Below are 18,860 nucleotides of genomic sequence, written 5' to 3'. Positions count from 1 at the left end.
TGGCGATACCACAGCGGCTGTTCGTAGGTGTCACAATTGATTGAATGTTCGAAAAAAACTTAAAGAAGGTCCTGCGGAACGCGCCCTAATGTGCCGTGAGCAACTCCAGCATGTCGCTGTGGCATTATTGGTTGCTCTTCGTTTACCCGTGAATTGATCATATAGGGTTCATGTTCGAGATATTTCACTAAATAGAAGAAAAAAGAATAGTTTTTAAAATCAATATTAACCTCCCATGGCGGTATATAGATGACGATTTCTTTACACGAAAGCGTGCTGCTCTAAAAATATCCAACTTCTCTTTTTCTTTGTTTTTTTTTTGAAAACACAAAAACGTTTTATGCAGGGGTCCACCGCGGCTCTACTGACGTACTTCCGTCACGGAAGTGGCGTTGAAAAAAATATATACTAAGAAATGGCGGAGATGAAAATTGTCAGATCCCACGTACAGTGGGAATCGATGATATGCGAAGCACGAATGAGGAAGGGCTGATACGTCACTTAAAGGTCAGGACAACGATACGAGGTGGACGGACGTAGTATACAGTAAGCGCAAGTAGAAATGTTATGCGCACTCAATTATCTAAATGAGATGCAAGTATGTTGTTTATAATCGCGTATTGACGGCACCACTAACGTTTGCAAGCAATGGTAGCACTAGCAGTGGTAGACTGATATGTTGTTCTTGTATTAGTGGCCGCGAGCGCACCATGAGTGTGACTTGTAAATTATGCCGTACATCTATGGCTTCTATGTCATGATTACCACGTTTGCGCCTGGAATTTCTGTTCGTCATTCATTCCCGTCATGTAATACCAAATTTGGTATATGTGAAGTGAGCGAAACCGCCGCGAGCGTGCTATGAGCGTAGCATGTAGTCAAGTTTTACAGACATGAATGTCATGATTATCATGTATGAATGTGTTATTTACCTTCGTCAGCCATTCACGTCACCTAATGCCAAATTTGGTATACAAGAAGCTAGCGAAACGGCCGCGAGCGCATCATGAGCGAGGTATGATAGTCAGTTCTTACACGCATGTCGTGATTGTCATGTTTGCATTAGTCATATACCTTCGTCATCCGTTCACGTCAACCTACATCAAATTTGGTATATTTAAAGCGAGCGAAACGGCCGTGAGCGCACCACGGGCGTACCACGTAGTCATGTTTTACATGATACACATTTCATGATTATCATCTTTGGACTTGTTATTTACCTCCGTCGTCCGTTCGCGTTACGTAATACCAAATTCGGTATACGTGAAGCCAGCGAAACGGCCGGGAGCGCATCAGAAGCGTGGCTTGTAGCCATGTTCTTACATGGCACGCATGTCATGATTATCATGTTTGCCCAGGACATGTACCTTTGTCATCCATTCATGTCACTTCATACAAAATCCGGTATATGTGACACACATGTCATGGTTATCATGTTTGTACGTGTCATTTACCTTCTTCGTCCGTTCGCGTAACATGAGAAGCTAGCAAAATAGTTGCGAGCGCATCGTGAGCGTGGCATGTAGTCATGTTTTACAAGACACGCATGTAATGATTATCATGTTTTTACCAGCCTCATATTCCCTCTTCATCCATTCACGTCACGTAATACCGAATTCGTTATATGTGAAGCTAGCGAAACGACCACGAGCGCACCATGAGCGTGGCTTGTAATCATAATATGACATGCATGTCATGATTTCCGCGTTAGGGCCTGCCACTTACTCGTCGTGTCTTCGCCAAGCTGTCATTATCAAATTGCGAGGAGAGCTAAAAGTCGTAGGCGGCTAGATAGATAGATAGATAGATAGATAGATAGATAGATAGATAGATAGATAGATAGATAGATAGATAGATAGATAGATAGATAGATAGATAGATAGATAGATAGATAGATAGATAGATAGATAGATAGATAGATAGATAGATAGATAGATAGATAGATTCGCAATCGCTTAAACTAATGCTTGGCTAATACAGTTATATTTTCTTTCTGTGGTGTGAAAGGCCTCGATAACTTCCCTGGTCACCTGATCCATGTGACTGGAAAGTATTCTAGTCTCAGAAAACAGCGGAGCGCAGTCACACTTTAATAAGCAATGCCGCCAAAATGTGAGAGTAAGCATTACTTGCTAATGCTTACTCGTGCTCTGAAAGCCTTGTATTCACGCACCGGCTAGTTTGGCCGATGTACATCTTTCCACATGAGAAGGGCAAACAATATCCACCGCAGTTCTACGCTCTATTAACGGGGAAACCTGCTTAATTGATTACCGATATCTATCCTTTTCTGCCGACAGCTTCCGATCCAGCCTGACACAAACTTTTCCGAGTTTGTTTGGCGCAGAAAAAACAGCGTGTAGGCCGCGTTCTTTAGATTATGTGACATATATATCTTTTGTGTGCATACGGTGTCGAGACACATTTCTTGTTCTTAAAAAATTCTGTCTTTTTGAGGCTGCTTCATAAATAAACCCCTGCGCACATGCCGGGCCAACTTTTATGCAGATCTGCGCAGAACATGTTCTTCGTAACCAGTGCTTGTCAAGCAGCCTGTCTATTGAAATTAGCAATAATTTTGTTCGGGACAACATTTCGCCAAGGCAACACGGAGGCATGAGTACACTATGCAGTTTTTTACGGTCTTTGAATGCCCGGAAGAGTAGCTAAGCAGGGGCTTCTCTGATGGCGGACTATATAGCCAGCAAATATAGTCTGGCTTACGTGATAACGACAAGTCTAAGAACTGAAGTTCACCGAGCCTTGGCAATTCCTACGTAAACTCTAGGCGCCCGCTGTATTCCTTGAACACTTCAAGATATCCACTATAGCCCTGTCAAACACACTGTGTCCCACGAAAACTAAGTAATCATCAGCATATCTAAATATGTTTTTTGCAAGGCCATTTAAGTTGGCTTCGATTATTTCGTTCACGTACCCCCAAAAATGGCACTAAGTGTCGGGGCCACCTCTGTATATTCTAGATCTCTGTAAGTAAACTCTTCATTCCATTTGATAAAAGTACAGCACAAGCTCCTACCGGTATACCAAATTTGTTGACAAATTCCATTTCATCATTATCATCAGTAATGCACCATCTTACAACTGTCAATAAGGGACCATGTGGAATGTACAAGTCATGAACATCAATGCTAAAAAAATGCAATTACCAGGATTTGAGCTTGTCAAAAAGGTAACCAAAACATCGGAGTTTGATACGCAGAAAGTATCCGATACCTCCAAGCTAACAAGCGGTTCTTGAAGAAAAGTGGAAACATTCAGTTGCCATGAGTCCCTTCTGCTAGGCTGGATCGAAAGCTATCGAAAAAAAAAAAGATAGATTTCGGTGCTCCGTTAAGCATGGTTCTACATTTGTAGAGTGTAGAACTGCATGCGGTGGTATGTTGTTTGCCCTTGTCACGTAGAAAGATGTACAGTGGTGAGCACTGTTAGGGTGAACACGCGAGCGCGTGGCCGCTCTCCGCGCCGTGATGCATGCGCACACGGACACACGGAGCTGCTTTATGTCGTCGGTTACATCGCTTGAGCGTGCCTTTCTGTAGTAGCCGAGCGCCGGTCTCGCCTGTCTGATCGGCACGCTCATTTGCGCCTGTGCCGCTTGGATTCGATGCGCTGCCGCGCCGGCTGCTCTGGTGCTCCGCAGAGCACTGCCACGCTGAGCCGCGTTCACCCGCTCACCGCTGTACATCGGCCAAACTGACCGGTGCTTGAATACAAAACTTTCAGAGCACAAGTAATGCTTACTCTCGCAAGCAGTGCTGTCGCCGCGGCCGAGATTCAATCCCGCGAACCTGCGCGGTAGCAGTCGAGCACGATAATGACTAGACCACCGTGGCTGACATATGCCGAAAGTCTGCGCCCTTTGGCTGGTTTTTGCATCGTGATATGCATAGTTACTGTGGCATTCGTGGGATGTCGCCACGTGTTCGTGCGCGTACACGCGATCACACTGAAAGTATACGCCGCGCCTTCGAAGACGAGAAGTTGCTCTAGGTCGAGACGCGCGCTGACGAAGAAACACATGACCCTGACCCCTGGTCATCCCCCTCCCTGCGTATATTTCAGCGCGCTTGCTGGTATGAAAGGAGGGAGAAAGGGCTTAAAACGTGCTGCTAATCTCTGTAGCTCCGCTCGTTGAAGCCATCGTCCAATGAAACCATTGGACGATTACTTGGAAAAGTGTTGCTGGGCCCTTTTAGAGGAGGTAGACGTCAATTCTCAAGAAAAGCTTCCACTCCAGCCACTGCTGTTCGAAACCACGTAAAAAGGCTCCTGTACTCGTGTTATGTAACCGCTCAACCTGTACTTGATTCCGGGGCACAACCAAAAATTTCGTTCGGGGTGTGGGGGGAAGGGGGTTGAACCATACTTTATATTAGTGCGCGCATTTGTATGTGTGCTTGTAATAATACACCTTAAAACAACACTGTTGCAATAAATGCGTATTTACACCTGCTAAATGAGAAAATTTGGATGTAAGAGGTCTGAACCCCCCAACACACCACTCCCTGGCTAAGCCAGTGTCTTGTATGGAATCCACTACGGTTCAGCGTCCGCTTATACGAGAGAACGCTTGGTAGGCCACAGAAGGGGCAGGAAGTAAAGACCAGTTGTGAAGCCGCATTAAAGCTTGTCATATTACGTTATGGCTTATCTCGCTATAGGACTATAAAAAGGACATACGTGTCACTTAAAGGAGCTGTAGACTCGGTACAGCAAAATTTGGGTTTATTTTCTCGCGTGGAAACGGTTCAATGAAGAAAGTACTCCGAAAACGGTGATAAAAAAATGCTATGCTGAGATTCGTGGTGCCATTTTAACTGCCAGCTCGAACTGACCCCCTTGAATGCGAAAACGCGAATTTTGTTAGGATAGGTGTTGACAGAGTTGCTAATGAGTGTCGTGTTCCAAACTACAGCTCACAAGTAAAATTGTGTGCCTTACAATAGTCATCATCGTGCCCCGTCTTTAGCTCCCTTTTCACTGTTTTCCCGCGAGGAGCGTAGCAGGCTAGAAACCCGCATTCCAGGCCAACCTCTCCTCACATATTGTCATTAAAAATCTTATTATTTGTGCCTCGAACTTCCACCAGCGTCCAGATTAATTATTTATCTAAATTTGTGCATGATATGTGGACAACTGGGCGCGCTGTACACTAAAACGCATTTGAAGCAAGGGAAAAAGGAAACTGTGTTTAGTTACACATCTTTTGTTTTTTTGTTTAATTAAAGAAGTTATAATATTATTATTGTTATTTATTATTATTAATAATAATGTCACATTTAAATCATGAAAGAACAAAGTATATGATCGCATGCGTCACGAAACTTATTTTCTGCTCGTTTTGTTGATGAGCTGTGAAGGGGCTCGGTGTTTATACCCTTTAGTGGCCGCTTGTTTTGCAGCGTTTCCGTGTCTAGGGTTGCCGCCAGTCGCGGAAAGGGGCAGAAGCCATACGTATGCAAATCTGCGAGAAGCCTAACTGACCCAGGCATGCGGCCAAGGCCACGGCCTGCATCCCGGGCAGAGAGGAGGAATCCCCAAACGAACGTGGAAAGGGGCAGCCTGCTCCCGGCTCGCCATTGATCCACGCGACCCTGGCCGCCGGGCTCCGCTCTTAGTGCGCGCCGACAACAAACAGAGCGAGGTCCCTTTTTCGCTCCCGCTGTTCCCGAGCGGCGCTGAGTAAAATATGCGCGTGGAGCCGCATGTCGGCTGTGGGCCAAGGATCAAATTATTTATTTACGGGCCGCGCCGGAGAGATGTTGCCCGTACTGCAGGCCCTAACCGCGCTTGCATGCACTGGACGGCGTCGTTTGAGATAACTTTGATGTGACCCTTATTTGGTTGCGGAAGAAATTCGCCCATCTTTCTCTCGAAGCGACTGGACAGATGAGTCCGTTAATAATACCTGGCTATGCGTGTTACTATAGCGATAGGGCAATCCCAATTCAAGAGAAATAAAAATGTACTGATGAATGGTACAGCATTCAAATACTTTGGACGGGTTAGTTGACGTCTCTACACATCATTGCAAATATATGTGCCTCTCTCGGAACTTCATCCTGTGCCAGTATGCCGGCGTGCCTCTTTTCAAACGATGTATGCCGACTGCCCCTAAGACGGAACGTGCAATCATTGCATTTTGCCTGTGTGTGGCAGAAATGGGAGGGTGACAAATAAACTCGAGATGTTACTGACTACGTGGTGCGTAATGGGACTGAAAATGATAAGGTGCAGCATTATGAGATAGGAAGGCACCAGAATGGGTCATAGAGCAGACCTGGGTAGGCCATGCATACGCGCAGTACAGACAAATGGTGGAGAGCAGCGGAAAGAAAAGAAAACCGAGTGATGGGAAACGCCGCCGTGGACGACAGTGGGTTTGGTGGGGTGATTGAATTAAGAAAGTTTCAGCATGAAATACAATGAGCGCGCTCTAAAGAGGGCAGGTTAGATATATTTGGGAAATGGCTTCGTCCCGTGGATGACATGAGTTAAGTTGATAAAGAGTGGCTGCTTGGGCTGGTTGGTATTGTATTCTAAGAATTTTTCTTTAGTTCTGCGCACTAAGAAAGTACATTTATTTTAGTGAGTTGATGATGATGATTATGATGATGGTAGTTAGCGCAGCACTGATGTAAACTGACATGCGGTAGTGTAGAGGCGGGAAAGTTTTTCACCTTATGTATCCGGCAAAAACTAAACGCATGGAAGAAAGCTTGTCGCTCGATAAAAGATTGGCGTGATTAATAATGATGACTGTAATTGGCTTAATCAAAGCCTGATATCTGTCTGATTTAAAGCTTCTGAAGGATATTACGCACTCTTAAAAGGGCCCGAATTATCCTGATTTCACAGTGCTTCTTACAGTTCGTTTCCACCTACTCTACTTTGACATTCTGTATTGAGGCGCTATGCGACAGATATATTTATACAGAATACGGGCAGTTAAGTAAAACGAGACAACCCAGTGACCCTGCAAAGGACCAAGCCGAGCAAACCACTGTAGAAACGCGCTTAGCTGGCTGTGATTTTGTAATTATTTTTTTGTGTACGTCGTTTTGTTTTTGCTGTGCTGTTCACTACGATGAATTTCAAACCTTTATGTCGTGATCTGTAAAGTCAACCTCACTGATCATTTCCGCCATCCAAAATTAGCATGACAGATATTATAGTTGCCAGGTCTCATTTCTTAGTGATGTATCAATCCTTTGTTGACTCCGTGGTACAAGAAACAATGACCACCGCAGAATTAATTTGCCTCCAGTTAATTATGTGCATAGTGAGCGTCAAATTCAAGCTGCTGGAACACGAGTATTAAACTCATGCTTATAGACATCATATCGCCACACATTAATTATAGGCTAAAAGTTTGCCGTCTGGCTATTTCCTGTGCTCTTAATTTTTGAAAATAAAAATACAATTCCTATAGCCAACGTTCGCCAGTCTATATTGTTGCGCCCGACTGCTGAAATAAGGCATAAACTGGCCCAAGATAACATTGCTTCTTCAACCAGTACAAGCCTCATTAGTGTGTGATGATGTCGGACGGTGCATAGAAATGTATAACTTTTCTTTCTTTGTGATCGTTAGAGCACGAGCTTCATTCGCCAATGCTCATAAACAAACCCTGTGTAAAGGCCGTCCAGAATGTTTGAGAATATGTGCAGTGACAACAAAACGCAAAAGCAGTCGCTTTTGTTCTCTCTAATCTTTGGAACCCGTTTTCTTTTTCATTTTTTTCCCACTACTGGAGATATCCTTGTGTTGGATATATGTTGGTGATTGGATTGGACCCAGCCCTAATACCCATCTCGTGATAGGTGTCACGAAATTTATTGACGTCCTTCAGGCGTGTCTGTGACCCACAAGTTCTGCACAGATGGCGTTAACTGGAAGTGAACCGAAGTAGATTTTCGTTCAGAACCAGGCCTACAATATAGGACAAACTCAGACGCTAGACTTGTGTTATGTCTTGTTCGTCTGGTTGTTCTACCATAAGCTGGTTCTTGCCTTTTCTCACTATCTCTCTCTTTTCTCCCAGAATCGCGCGGCCTCTCATTTTTTTTGTCAGTCTTGCAACATTATTTTTGCCGGGAATTTCGTGGTGGAAGAAACTCGCAACTACATATAAAAACAGCATATCTGTGGCCTAGAAGCAGCATAGCTTATGAAAATGACCCGTTTTTCTGTGTTTCTCGACTTTAAGTTTTGCTTGCGCATATTTTCAGTGACCCTATTTGATTTTTCTAGAAGATTTCTTTATTTCTTCTTTATGCAGCTCCATTTTGAACACTGCGCCTCCCTCACAATTTTAATTTGTATTCCTGCGTTCCTTCCGAAATTCATATGCACCGTGAGGGGGGCTGTGAAAAAATATTTGCGTATTAGCTCTGCTCGTTTTTTTTTATCCTGGTACAATAAACTTAGCAAACACACACGAACACCCAAACTGATGGAAACGCACGCGCACACAATTGTGCTATTAAGAGAAGAAGTATAGAGTTTCTAGCGAGGAGCTTCGTATACAGATTTATACATATGTTGACGTGATAATCACACTCGTTTAAAGGGAATGAACTGGGTTTCAAGGTAGTTACACTCAACATTCAAGGAAATGAACTGAACTATATTTAACTGACATTGGATTCATTGAAGTCTGTATTCGAAAGTCAGCGAATAGAACTCGTGCCGGTCAACTGATAAGCTGTCGACGTTACATGTTAATGCAATCATGCTTTTTAGACGCAGTTTCTTCGCAATTTCTCCTATTAAATGAGTGTGTTATGGTGCCATGCGACTTATATACTTACTTCCATATGGAAAGAACTGTGCAAAGATGTGTTTGAAGTTGTCCTCTTCCACAAAACCCGTGGGGCACTCCTGCAACAGTCGAGCGAATTATTTTCAAATGTTTTCACCAAGTCATTAACATATTTGCTTTGTCGGTACTGCGCTTGTTGCGCGCGCGCTACATTAAGCCGGTTGCTTCCGGGCTGCTTCACGACGTGTGCACCGAGCCGTATTACCAACACTAAAATGTATTGACTGAGATTACTGAATGGCTGGGAATAACTTTGGGACGAGCGATGATACTGTACCTTGTTCGGGATATAGAATAGCACCAGAGGAGTGCTAACCAGCGCGCGCGGATGTGATAGAGACGGCTAGTCGAGGCGCAGTAGGTGTTAAATTGTGGTAACATTGCATTTGTCAAAACAATCGCTTAACAGCCTTACTGAGAGTCGCTAGCCCACGAACAAGTTCAGTCTAGTTCCTGTATGCGGACTGTCATCTCTTATCGAGCATCCATTGGGTGCATGCTAACATTGCTCTGAATGTGGATGCTCCCACAATGAACCAATGGCACTTCATGCAAACGTACCTTTTTTTTATCTAACTGTCATTTCACGGCGCGGTAAAGCTAATATAGCTGGCAGTCGCGAAAACTGACTGTCAGAGCCCGCTTAGAGAAGCTGACAGCGCACGCCGCCGCATTCCGGTTGCCGGCAGCAACGAGAGGCTGTCGCCAGCCCAAGCATTGTAGTTAAGTACTCACCTGCTTGAAGCTTCTGTACATGAGCTGAATCTGGCGTCTGGTGAATTTGGTGTTTCTGCAGAGCGCTTCCAAGCTATGCTCGGCCATGGGTTGCAATGTGGGCTCCATCTTCAGGACATCGATCGCAGCACATGCGCGCTGAGTGCGCGCTCCGAAAGATTATCGAACCGGTTTGGCGGCCCAGATGGCACCGTCGCCAAACGGTCGGCCGTGGCTTTGCAGGATTGCCGGGCCACGACTGTACGCCTGCGCCCGACCGCAAAGAAGGCGCGCCTTGAGCAGGCGACAGACTAGAAGCGACTGGGAAGGTGGCCTCAAGCCATCAGCGGGAAAGCATCGGGATAATTGGGGCATGTAAACAGGAGGCGCGCTGTGCGATCAATGCGGCGCCAGTGGCGGCGTAAGCGGCGGCCCCAGTGCGCAGGGCGACGAGCGTGCGCACTGGCGACCCCTTCGATCGTCACCAAAGGCGCGCGCCCGAGCCGCTCGGAGTGGCACGAAGCCGGGCCGAGGGCCCCAGGGCCGCGACTGCAGGGCGCAGCCGAGACGCCATGCGACGGCGCTGGGCAAGCGGCGAGCCACAGCGAGCCGGGCCCTAGCGCCTGGCGGGGCTATGCAGAGCCCTCCAGCTATGGACTACATCAACAGCCTGGTGATGGGCGCGCAGCATCGCGACGGGGGCCTCACGCTGCCCTCGCTGCTGCTCGTGCCCAGCCTGGGCGAGCTGGTGAGCCAGTTCAAGCAAGACGTGCACTACGTGCTGGCGGCCGACGACGTCCGGCGGTCATCCAGGGAGGACGACGAGGCGCTTGAGGGCCGCCGCGACGCCAAGGCCGACCCGCAGCAGCTGCTGGTCGCTGGCGACGCCGTCAAGGTGTCCGGCCTGGACTTCCTCAGCACGCAGGAGGACAGCGGTGAGTGGCCCTCGCCTCGGCGTGGCGCCCGTGCGCTGAGCGCCGCGCTCTGCCCATCAGGGGTGCAGTTCATCAAGGTGGAGGCGTACGAAGACCACAGCCTCAACCTGGATGGGTTCGCGAGCGAGTCGCCATTGCTGCACGAAAACAGCAAGGACGTGGCCCTGAGCACCATCAACCAGGACCCGTCGATGCTGCTTGAAGACATCACCAAACACAGCACGGCCTTCGAAGAGGCCGCCGACATGACCGACTTGTTTGTGACACCTCTGGGTGACCAGAACGCGTCCAATAACCTGGTCGTGCACCCGGATGGCAAGGAGAACAAGAAGCTGAAAACGAGACGGCCTCCGTCGCCGCCGGCCAAGGAGGACAAGTGCTGCTCGGGGCCAAACGAGCCGGACCCCGCTCGCGACAAGCCCGAGCCTGCAACGCAGGCCGTGCTTGAAGGCAAGCTGAAGATCACCGCCAGTAACCAGTTGGCTCACAGTCTCAACCTGGATGTGCTGCCAGTGGACTCGGTGATCCTTGGGAACTTTCTTTTGGTGCCTGACGCGATGTCACCGGTCAAGTTTCAGGTAAGTCATGGCATGAAATGCAAGAGGGTAACTCATCCGAGTTTTCTTCTCCGGGGTGGGTTCTTGCAGATTTTGCACGAAGACGGAACCACCATCAAGGAAGTGAGCATTAATGCCATCTGCAAGCTGGAAGGTACTAACCCCATCAACAAAGACAGTTCAGGTGCCGGCGAAAGCCCAGGATCCCTAAAGAAAACCCCGGAGAGCCCACCTAAAAACTCAAGGCCCTTCCAGTGCGAAATGTGCAGCGCTACCTTCAATCGCTTGGGAAACTACACCCGCCATCAGAAGATCCACACGGTGCGCACAAAGGTGAGTAATGCTGCTGGTTATCCAGAGCTGCACCACATCCCAGCAGTCTTCGCAGGAGGATGAGCGGTTCCACTGCAAGGAGTGCGGAAAGAGCTTCATTCAGCGCTGTGATCTGACTCGACACCTCCACGTGCACACGGGGACGGAACCACATCGGTGCTCGCTCTGCGGCAAGGGTTACATCCGGCACAGTGACCTGGTCACCCACCAGCGATTCCACAACAAGGAGAAGCCCTTCGGCTGTCCTCACTGCTCCAAGGGTTTCTCCCAAAGAGGTGGGTGGCGTTGGCGCACCTCTCTAGGACACAGCCCTTTAGCATGACCTCTGAACTAAAGTGCTGTGTTCTGTGTGGCTACGCAATGCTAACATGTCTAATACTCTAATGTGCTATGGAAAGGTCAATGTGGCTTTCGTAGCTTTGTGATAAGAAGTACTAATATTACTGTAACTCATAATAGGGAAACTCCTCCCATAAAAAAACCGGATGAAGGAGGGGGGAACTCATTATCTCCCTAACACTGCCTTCCCTTTGGCGCCCAACACGTAATAGAAACAAAGAAACTAACTTGCACAAAGTGCATTATTTATTTTCACTAAAACCAGATTTCAACTTACATATTTTACTTCAATCACGATGCTATACACAGGTAATACACTAAGACTCTCATAATCTCATATCTAACGCAGCTGTTCTCTGTCAACAGCTTCACGACAAGCAAGCAGCATCCACAAGTGAATAATGCGAGGGGGGATACTCAAATTACCTTTTAAAGGCCATAGCGCGTAAAATCAGTTTGCAAGCACTAATGTGTTCACGACACTAAATGTTGGAGCGGAAAGTTCAATACGTCACATTCATAGCAGTACATTACAGTTAATTATAGATTATTAAATTAACATAAATTTGATGTTCCAGCTCATATTGCTCACGAAAACACGTATTCGTGCCGCCTTTGCCATTTCGTACATTTCGGTATACGGCACGTATTCATGCTGTATTCAGACATTTTCGTTAGAACGTTTTGAGGCCTCTTGGTTTTCATTTGAACTCAGACATGATGATTGTAGATTTTTTTTTTCAGAAAAGGGGGCACCGAGAGTGTGAAATTCTATCTGCGTTTGCAGTGTAATAAGTTTTACAACAAGGAATTTGCGATTAGTGCCACCCCGACACTTAAAGGGCGAGGTGGGGTGGTGGCGTGGCCGCCTTAGTCTCCCCTCTTCTCCCCTTCGCTGTGCAATCGACTATGCAGGGGTGTAGACAGGGGAAAACTACAGCTTTACGCATTTGATATGCAGACTTGTCGGTACTGTGCAAGAATTTATTTATTTATTTATTTATTTATTTGTTTATTTATTTGATTAATTCAACAGAACTGAACAGTCACATAAATATAAGCAAGATGAAATATAAACGAGAAAGCAGTGTAATTTAAAAAGAAAATCTAATTAGAAAGCCGTTATGAACCTTTGAGGGCCATTCAAAGGCAACTGGAGGCAAGTAATATGACCTCATTGACACAAGGAAAATAAAGTGGGCCTATGTAGGCCACATTATCATGCGTTTTAAAGACAAGCTGCGGGTAGTTAGAGCGACAAAATGGCAATGAAGAGAAAAGAAACGCAGCAGGCAAAGCCAGGTGGGTTGGCGACAATACGAAGAAAGAAAACAATCAGCACGCACCAGATACAGTAAACTTGAGATAGTTTAGGCAGCTTCTCGTCTTGCAGTGGACATAAAATATACTAGGATGATGATCATTAGTAAGAGGAGGCTTAAGGTAGAGTGTGCTTATGTAGAGACTTGTAAATCCCACGAGTGAAGACAAATTCATGAGAGAAACAGGCAAATAAATGTTGTATTGCTGAGTTAAAATGTTCAAAAGAGCATGCAGCAATATAAGCAAGCCCAAAGAAGAAAATGTGATAAAATGTTCAGGTACACGTGTTACATTTATCATCTACCGGACAACTCGCAGAATACGCCTTTCAGGGGAACAACCTGGCAATTTCGCTTAGCAGCCTATGCACAATTCAACCCACCAATGATTTGATCTAACAAAAAATAATGCAAGAGGGCACTCATGCATGAAAGTGTGAGGCTGGGGCTATTGCAAGTCTTGGCATTTCTCTCTCTCTCTCGGTGCGTGTGTGTGTTTCGCGCGCGTGCATTGTTTGGGGCACAATTAAAGTAATTCAGCAATCACTACAGGGGACAGAAAGTTTAATTTCATGCATATTCTTCTTTCCTGACGTATTCCTCGTGTGTAGCTATAACGCATTTACACAATTTCATTTACTGACGGACACGTTTGATAGTACATAGTAACATAAAAATTTCACCAACAAAATAACTGAGTGGTGTGGTACGTGAGATAAGGTGACAAGTGAGGTTATATCAGCACGTTCTGGCGTAATAGTCAGCTTCAAATTGAAACAACAATAAATATATTATACTACGCAAGAACTTAAGAAAAACACAGCGTCTTAGCGGTTTAAATAGGACGCACCTGGAGAAACTGTCTCACCAGTATAATAAAGATGGGATGTTTCTGTGGCGCAGGTTTGTAGATGAGAGGCCCAATTCACAAAACTTCTCCTTCGTAAGGGCGTTTTCCATTGGTCACGCGTCTTCGCTAATGATATATCATGCATCGTGAGTGACTGAAATATTCTCGTACAAATGTTTTTAACGTACGGCTTTTCTGTGATGCGGACCGAGGTAATTAAGAAAGCGTATTTTTAAGAAGCCGTGAATTAAAGCTTACTGGTATTTAGGGTGCTCCTAGCGGCCGCCGCCGTGGTCTAGTGGCTAAGGTACTCGGCTGCTGACCCACAGTTCACGAAATAGATTCCCGGCTGCGGCGGCTGCATTTTCGATGGAGGTGAAAATGCTGTAAGTGCCGTGTGCTCAGATTTGGGTGCACGTTAAAACACCCCAGGTGGTCGAAATTTCCGGAGTCCTCCGCTACGGCGTCGCTCAAATCATACGGTGGTTTTCGGACGTTAAACCCCACATATCAATCAGGGTGCTTTAGCTGACGAAGATTGTACTGTTATGTAACTAGGCAAGAGGAAGGTACATGAAGAGGAGTTTTAGGCTATAAATTTAAAGGAAAAAAATACGGCATATTCACGGGGTGAATGATGATGAATGGGCGAAGCTCCGGATAGATTCATCGGTAAACTGTGAATCTTCCGTGTAATTCGCCCAGTCGATCATCATGTAAAGACGTGAGAAACGCTGTGTGTGTATATACACAAATCAACTTTTATTTGTTCTTAGACGATGGATGGCTTGCGATGTCCCTTGCCTCGCGCGCTCGCACATCGGGATTCTGTCTGCGAGCGCGCGCTGCTGCCGCCTTGCGCTCTCTCCGCTGTGCACCCTTATCCATCCGGCGACTCCGAGCGCGCGCCAACAGCGAACAGATTTTATTGCAACGCTCCCCCTAGCGTACGTCGCCGCACTAAATCGAACGATTGCCTTCAACCAATGACACGCGCCATATGTGACATCATTCTTATTTTATAAGATCTCGCGTCTTTCATCAACTACAAGTACCGCTTTCTAGTTTATAACATCTTGCATCTTTTCATCATCAGCTACAAGTACCACCATCTAGTAAACACTACAAGAACTAAACGAGAGGTGTCTACATACAGGAGACGGTACCGCCATCTAGTGAACACTGCAAGAACTAAACTAGAGGTGGCTACATACAGGGGACGGTACCGCCATCTAGTGAACACTGCAAGAACTAAACTAGAGGTGGCTACATACAGGCTACAGGGGACGCACAGCCCACGCCCTAAGGAGCTTCGCCCCTAAAAGGGAGGGTCTGGAAGCGTGACTAAAGGGATGAAATGACCGACTGACGTAAGGCTAAGAAATTTTAAAGCACACATTAGAGGATAATTAAGATAAACTCCGCTGATCATGTGAACATCGTAAAGAGGAAGATGACCTGACAACAAAGCTACGTACTAGGTCATTTTGAAATTCTGGTGAGCGCAAATACTGAGGTGCTAGCTGTTGCCATAGGAAATCATGTGCAATGACCATTCGTTAAACAGGGGACAGCGTCACAGAAATATTCGCGAAAGGGGCTGGACAAAGCACTAAAAGGTGCGTAGCGAAGGGCAGTTCTCTGCAGCGTGTCAAGGTCAACGCAAAGGGCTATAGCAAACAGAGGATGTCGCTAGTGAGGATGGGAATGATGAATGTTCTTTTTGAGGCTCGTGTAATTTCCCCTGTTTGGCGTTGCTGAATACAAGACAGAAAAAAAGGGGAGGGGGGATGGCTGACCAACTTATCCTTGCAGTTCGACTATGAGCAAATCGAGCATCTTTGTCATCTTTCGCCTAGCCTTCATGCCAGACAAGAGTGCCCTCACAAAGCAAGCTGATTCTCGAGTTTTTCTGAATGATGGCGTCAAAGTAAACTTGTTGATACTTTATGTCTAGAATACAGCTCTAGAAACTGGACCCATTCAGAAGACAGGCTAATAAGAGGATATGCTACTGCCTCACATTGTCCCCGTTATAGATCAGTGTAAGAGAAGTTAAGAAGGAATCTTTCGAATGAACATTCAGTGTATAGCTCGCGTATTCTATAATTGGCAAGACACAGTGAAAGTTCGGAGGGGTAAGAGCTTTCATTATCTACGTAGCCGTGGCGTCATCATAGTGCGAATAAATTTGTGCTGCTTTTTCGCACGCCAAAGAAGGCGTTGCTCGAAGTTCTTTCCGAACCATTTGTCGCTCACCTGCCGTCCTCGGTAGCTCATTATCGAGACGTGCTGAAGACGTGGCTGGCGCTGTGCAGGGGACCTCAACCGGCACCTGCGCTCCATTCACCTGCAAGTGAAGCCTCTCATGTGCGGCCACTGCCACAAGAAATTCGCCAAGGAGGCCACGCTGATCCGGCACATGCGCACTTCTCACAGGGAGATGCTGCTGCAGTCCGTTCTCAAGGCGTAGGGCCGCCTTTCAGCCACCACCGGAGCGCCACTATTGTCATTAGAATCCTGTGTTGTTGCGCCCCGCTTTTTTAGCGACGCTTCGGAGCCGCACGTTATTTGTTTGCGTACATGCAAGGCACACGATGTGTACAGTTTCTACGAGCCCGTAGTCATTGGTTCGAACGCCTGAATTGCACAGATTCTACATATGGTGCTTGTTTCGTTGTACGCAGCATTTTGGTTCCAGCGTTCAAAACCGCTTTCAAGCAACACTCTTTTTTTTTTGTACAGGCCTGTCGTTGTAGTAGCAGGCAAATCAGTTTGCGTTAGGATGTGACAACATATCGTCTTAAGCTGTTGTGAGCACCCCGGGCTCTGTAGACACCACTTGTTGCTTCCCTTAATGTGCAGTGTGCACGCTTCCTAAACGAATATCCGTAGATATTTAATTTTTTTGCTGTTGACCGTAGCTGTCGACTTATGCCGCGGCTCCACTCAGAACGTCATTCCCCAGGCGTTCCTCGTCAGTTGTTGTTTTCTCCACGCGCCAATGTACGAGAGGAGAGAAAGCATGCACTCCAAAGTTAACCCGCTCCTCGCATGCTTGATGTGTTAACGCCCCCTAAGTGTGTAACATCGTCCCATGCCGAACTGCCCCAATAGAATGAAAGCAGTAGAGCCAATAACAACGCTGCTCTAACACTCCCTTACAAGTGTTCACTGGGTGACAACAACGAAAAAAGTGTCACCTGAAAGACGAACTGTTCACGTCACCGGGCGACTGACCAGCGCATTTAGTGAAGCGTTGCTCCGGCACGAACGAGTATCGGCAGTGCTAACTGCAAACCTGGCCCACATTCGCGGCGGCCCAACGAGCCTGGTTTTTGGGACGACGTTGCACCTCCGGGAGAGCAAGTAGCTTTTTTAAGTGCGTGGAGTGCGCAACCCGGTGACTGCTGTGCGGCTGGAATGGACGCGCTCAAACAAACAACGGAGCGCAGCGCGACGGCAGCCGCGTTCCGTTGACGTGGGCGCCGCCGCCTGGGTTCTCCCGGCGATGACGCACGGCTGGCGGCGAGCGCGGTCGCTCAGCAAGCAAGCAAGCCACGCGCGAGGGGCTGCCGCCCTCCTCTCGCTCTTGTGATCAAGTCAGGGCTGGAAACTCCTGATTAACCATGTCTTCCATTTCGCAGAGGTATCCGCATGCCTTCTCGGTGTCTGTAAACTTTTTGGGTAACTTTAGATGTCACACATTAAGAGTACGCGTATTTTTGCTGTTTCGGGGAGGGCACGGCGGTCTCAGACCCGTCGCTGCTCCTGTCTCCGAGTCTGTGCACCGAAACCACGACCGTGTGTGTCGGGCAGTTCCGACGGAACATCCAGGGCTTCCGCTGTAGAGTCTTATCTATATGTGTGTGTGTGTGCGTCCACTTTGTTAGACGCATGAGCGTTTTATTTACTTTTTTTTTTGTTCACGCGGCCTATGCAGCGCGCCGGGCGCACTGATGAGCCACCGAAACAACCGAAGAAGAAATATAGGGCGGTGTAGACGACAGTCTCTCAGCGTGCTTCGCCTCCAAGATTCGAAGCCTAGGCGCGCCGTGGAGAAGCCGACACGAAGCGGCGCACCAGTGTCGCCGCCTGTGCGCGTTGCCGGCGGCCCGCATGACTGTGTATTTCGTTTCACGTCTGTGCATGTCGCTGCGTGAACAGATTCACTCGAGCATTAAATTCCGGTGTGAGATCGCACTAGTTCGCTCGCACGATGCAATTATGCACCCAAGGACTGTGGTCGCCTTGCGGGTCCTCTTTTGGTCACCGTTTATTTAATTTTCTTTTCTTTTCGCGCGCGGCTAGTTGTTGAGCATTAAAGGTTAGTGCCGAAAGAGCAGCGGGTTCACGCACACCGACGGTGTTTGGAGTGTAACAGTAGTCGAATACTCGAGACCTGCAGAAAAAAAAATACTATAGTAAATAACGCCAAAGAACAACTGCATTCGTTGGTTGAGACGTCGTGCTACATGGCTGAGCTAAATGCAACGCGGTTCCGGATGTTCACTTGGGCTGAGGCAACGAAAGATTTGATCATTTTCCCCCGTTTTGTTTCACAAAGAAAAAAAAACACACACGCGCAAGGTGATGGAGAACCACGAATTTGCGGATCGGCTACATAGGGCGACGGTGCTCAATTGGCTCGGCCAGCATCGACAAGCTGATCCCCTTCCCTTCTTTGTGGGGAGAAGGTGGTTCGCTGTGGGCAATAATTGTTTCTCACTGTGCCATATCGTTGTATCAGAGTAGACAAGAAACGTGTACCCTCGAAAACCCTTTGTTCCTTCTGTGATCTCCCTCTTTTTACGACTCTATTTTAATATATATTCACTATAGTATTTTTACAAACTGTATTTCTGACAATAATTTAATTGCTGTTGGTACAAAGAAAAAGATCTGGTATGTGAATCATATAGCATCCAATAAAGCCGATACCGTGCGCGCTAGAAAAAAAAA

The 18,860-nt window shown here is 47.1% G+C and overlaps 2 protein-coding genes across 2 annotated transcripts in view; one reads left to right on the top strand and one right to left on the bottom strand.

Moving 5' to 3' along the window:
- The window catches only part of LOC119185723 (A-type potassium channel modulatory protein KCNIP1), a 21,398-nt gene extending 11,411 nt beyond the window's left edge, over positions 1 to 9,987 (bottom strand). Inside the window, exons 1-2 of the mRNA XM_075877123.1 lie at positions 9,584 to 9,987; positions 8,838 to 8,907 (exon numbers count right to left, since the gene is read on the bottom strand). Coding sequence (XP_075733238.1) covers positions 8,838 to 8,907; positions 9,584 to 9,691 — 178 coding nt within the window. The 5' untranslated portion in view covers positions 9,692 to 9,987. The remainder of the gene's footprint in view (positions 1 to 8,837; positions 8,908 to 9,583) is intronic.
- On the top strand, positions 9,987 to 18,860 carry LOC142775610 (uncharacterized). The gene is made up of 5 exons (XM_075877122.1): positions 9,987 to 10,497; positions 10,558 to 11,075; positions 11,145 to 11,387; positions 11,434 to 11,662; positions 16,217 to 18,860. The coding sequence occupies exons 1-5, from the start codon at positions 10,197 to 10,199 to the stop codon at positions 16,369 to 16,371; spliced, it is 1,446 nt and encodes a 481-aa protein (XP_075733237.1). The 5' UTR covers positions 9,987 to 10,196; the 3' UTR covers positions 16,372 to 18,860.

Source organism: Rhipicephalus microplus, chromosome X (genome assembly GCF_043290135.1).
Source record: "Rhipicephalus microplus isolate Deutch F79 chromosome X, USDA_Rmic, whole genome shotgun sequence".
Taxonomy (NCBI): domain Eukaryota; kingdom Metazoa; phylum Arthropoda; class Arachnida; order Ixodida; family Ixodidae; genus Rhipicephalus; species Rhipicephalus microplus.
This window is presented reverse-complemented; position numbering and strand designations above follow the sequence as displayed.

Coding starts and splice junctions, on each gene's coding strand:
- LOC142775610 (XM_075877122.1), top strand. CDS start 10,197: ATGCAGAGCCCTCCAGCTATGGACTACATCAACAGCCTGGTGATGGGC. Junction 11,388..11,433: donor TCCACACGGTGCGCACAAAG/GTGAGTAATGCT, acceptor ACATCCCAGCAG/TCTTCGCAGGAGGATGAGCG. Junction 11,663..16,216: donor CAAGGGTTTCTCCCAAAGAG/GTGGGTGGCGTT, acceptor GGCGCTGTGCAG/GGGACCTCAACCGGCACCTG.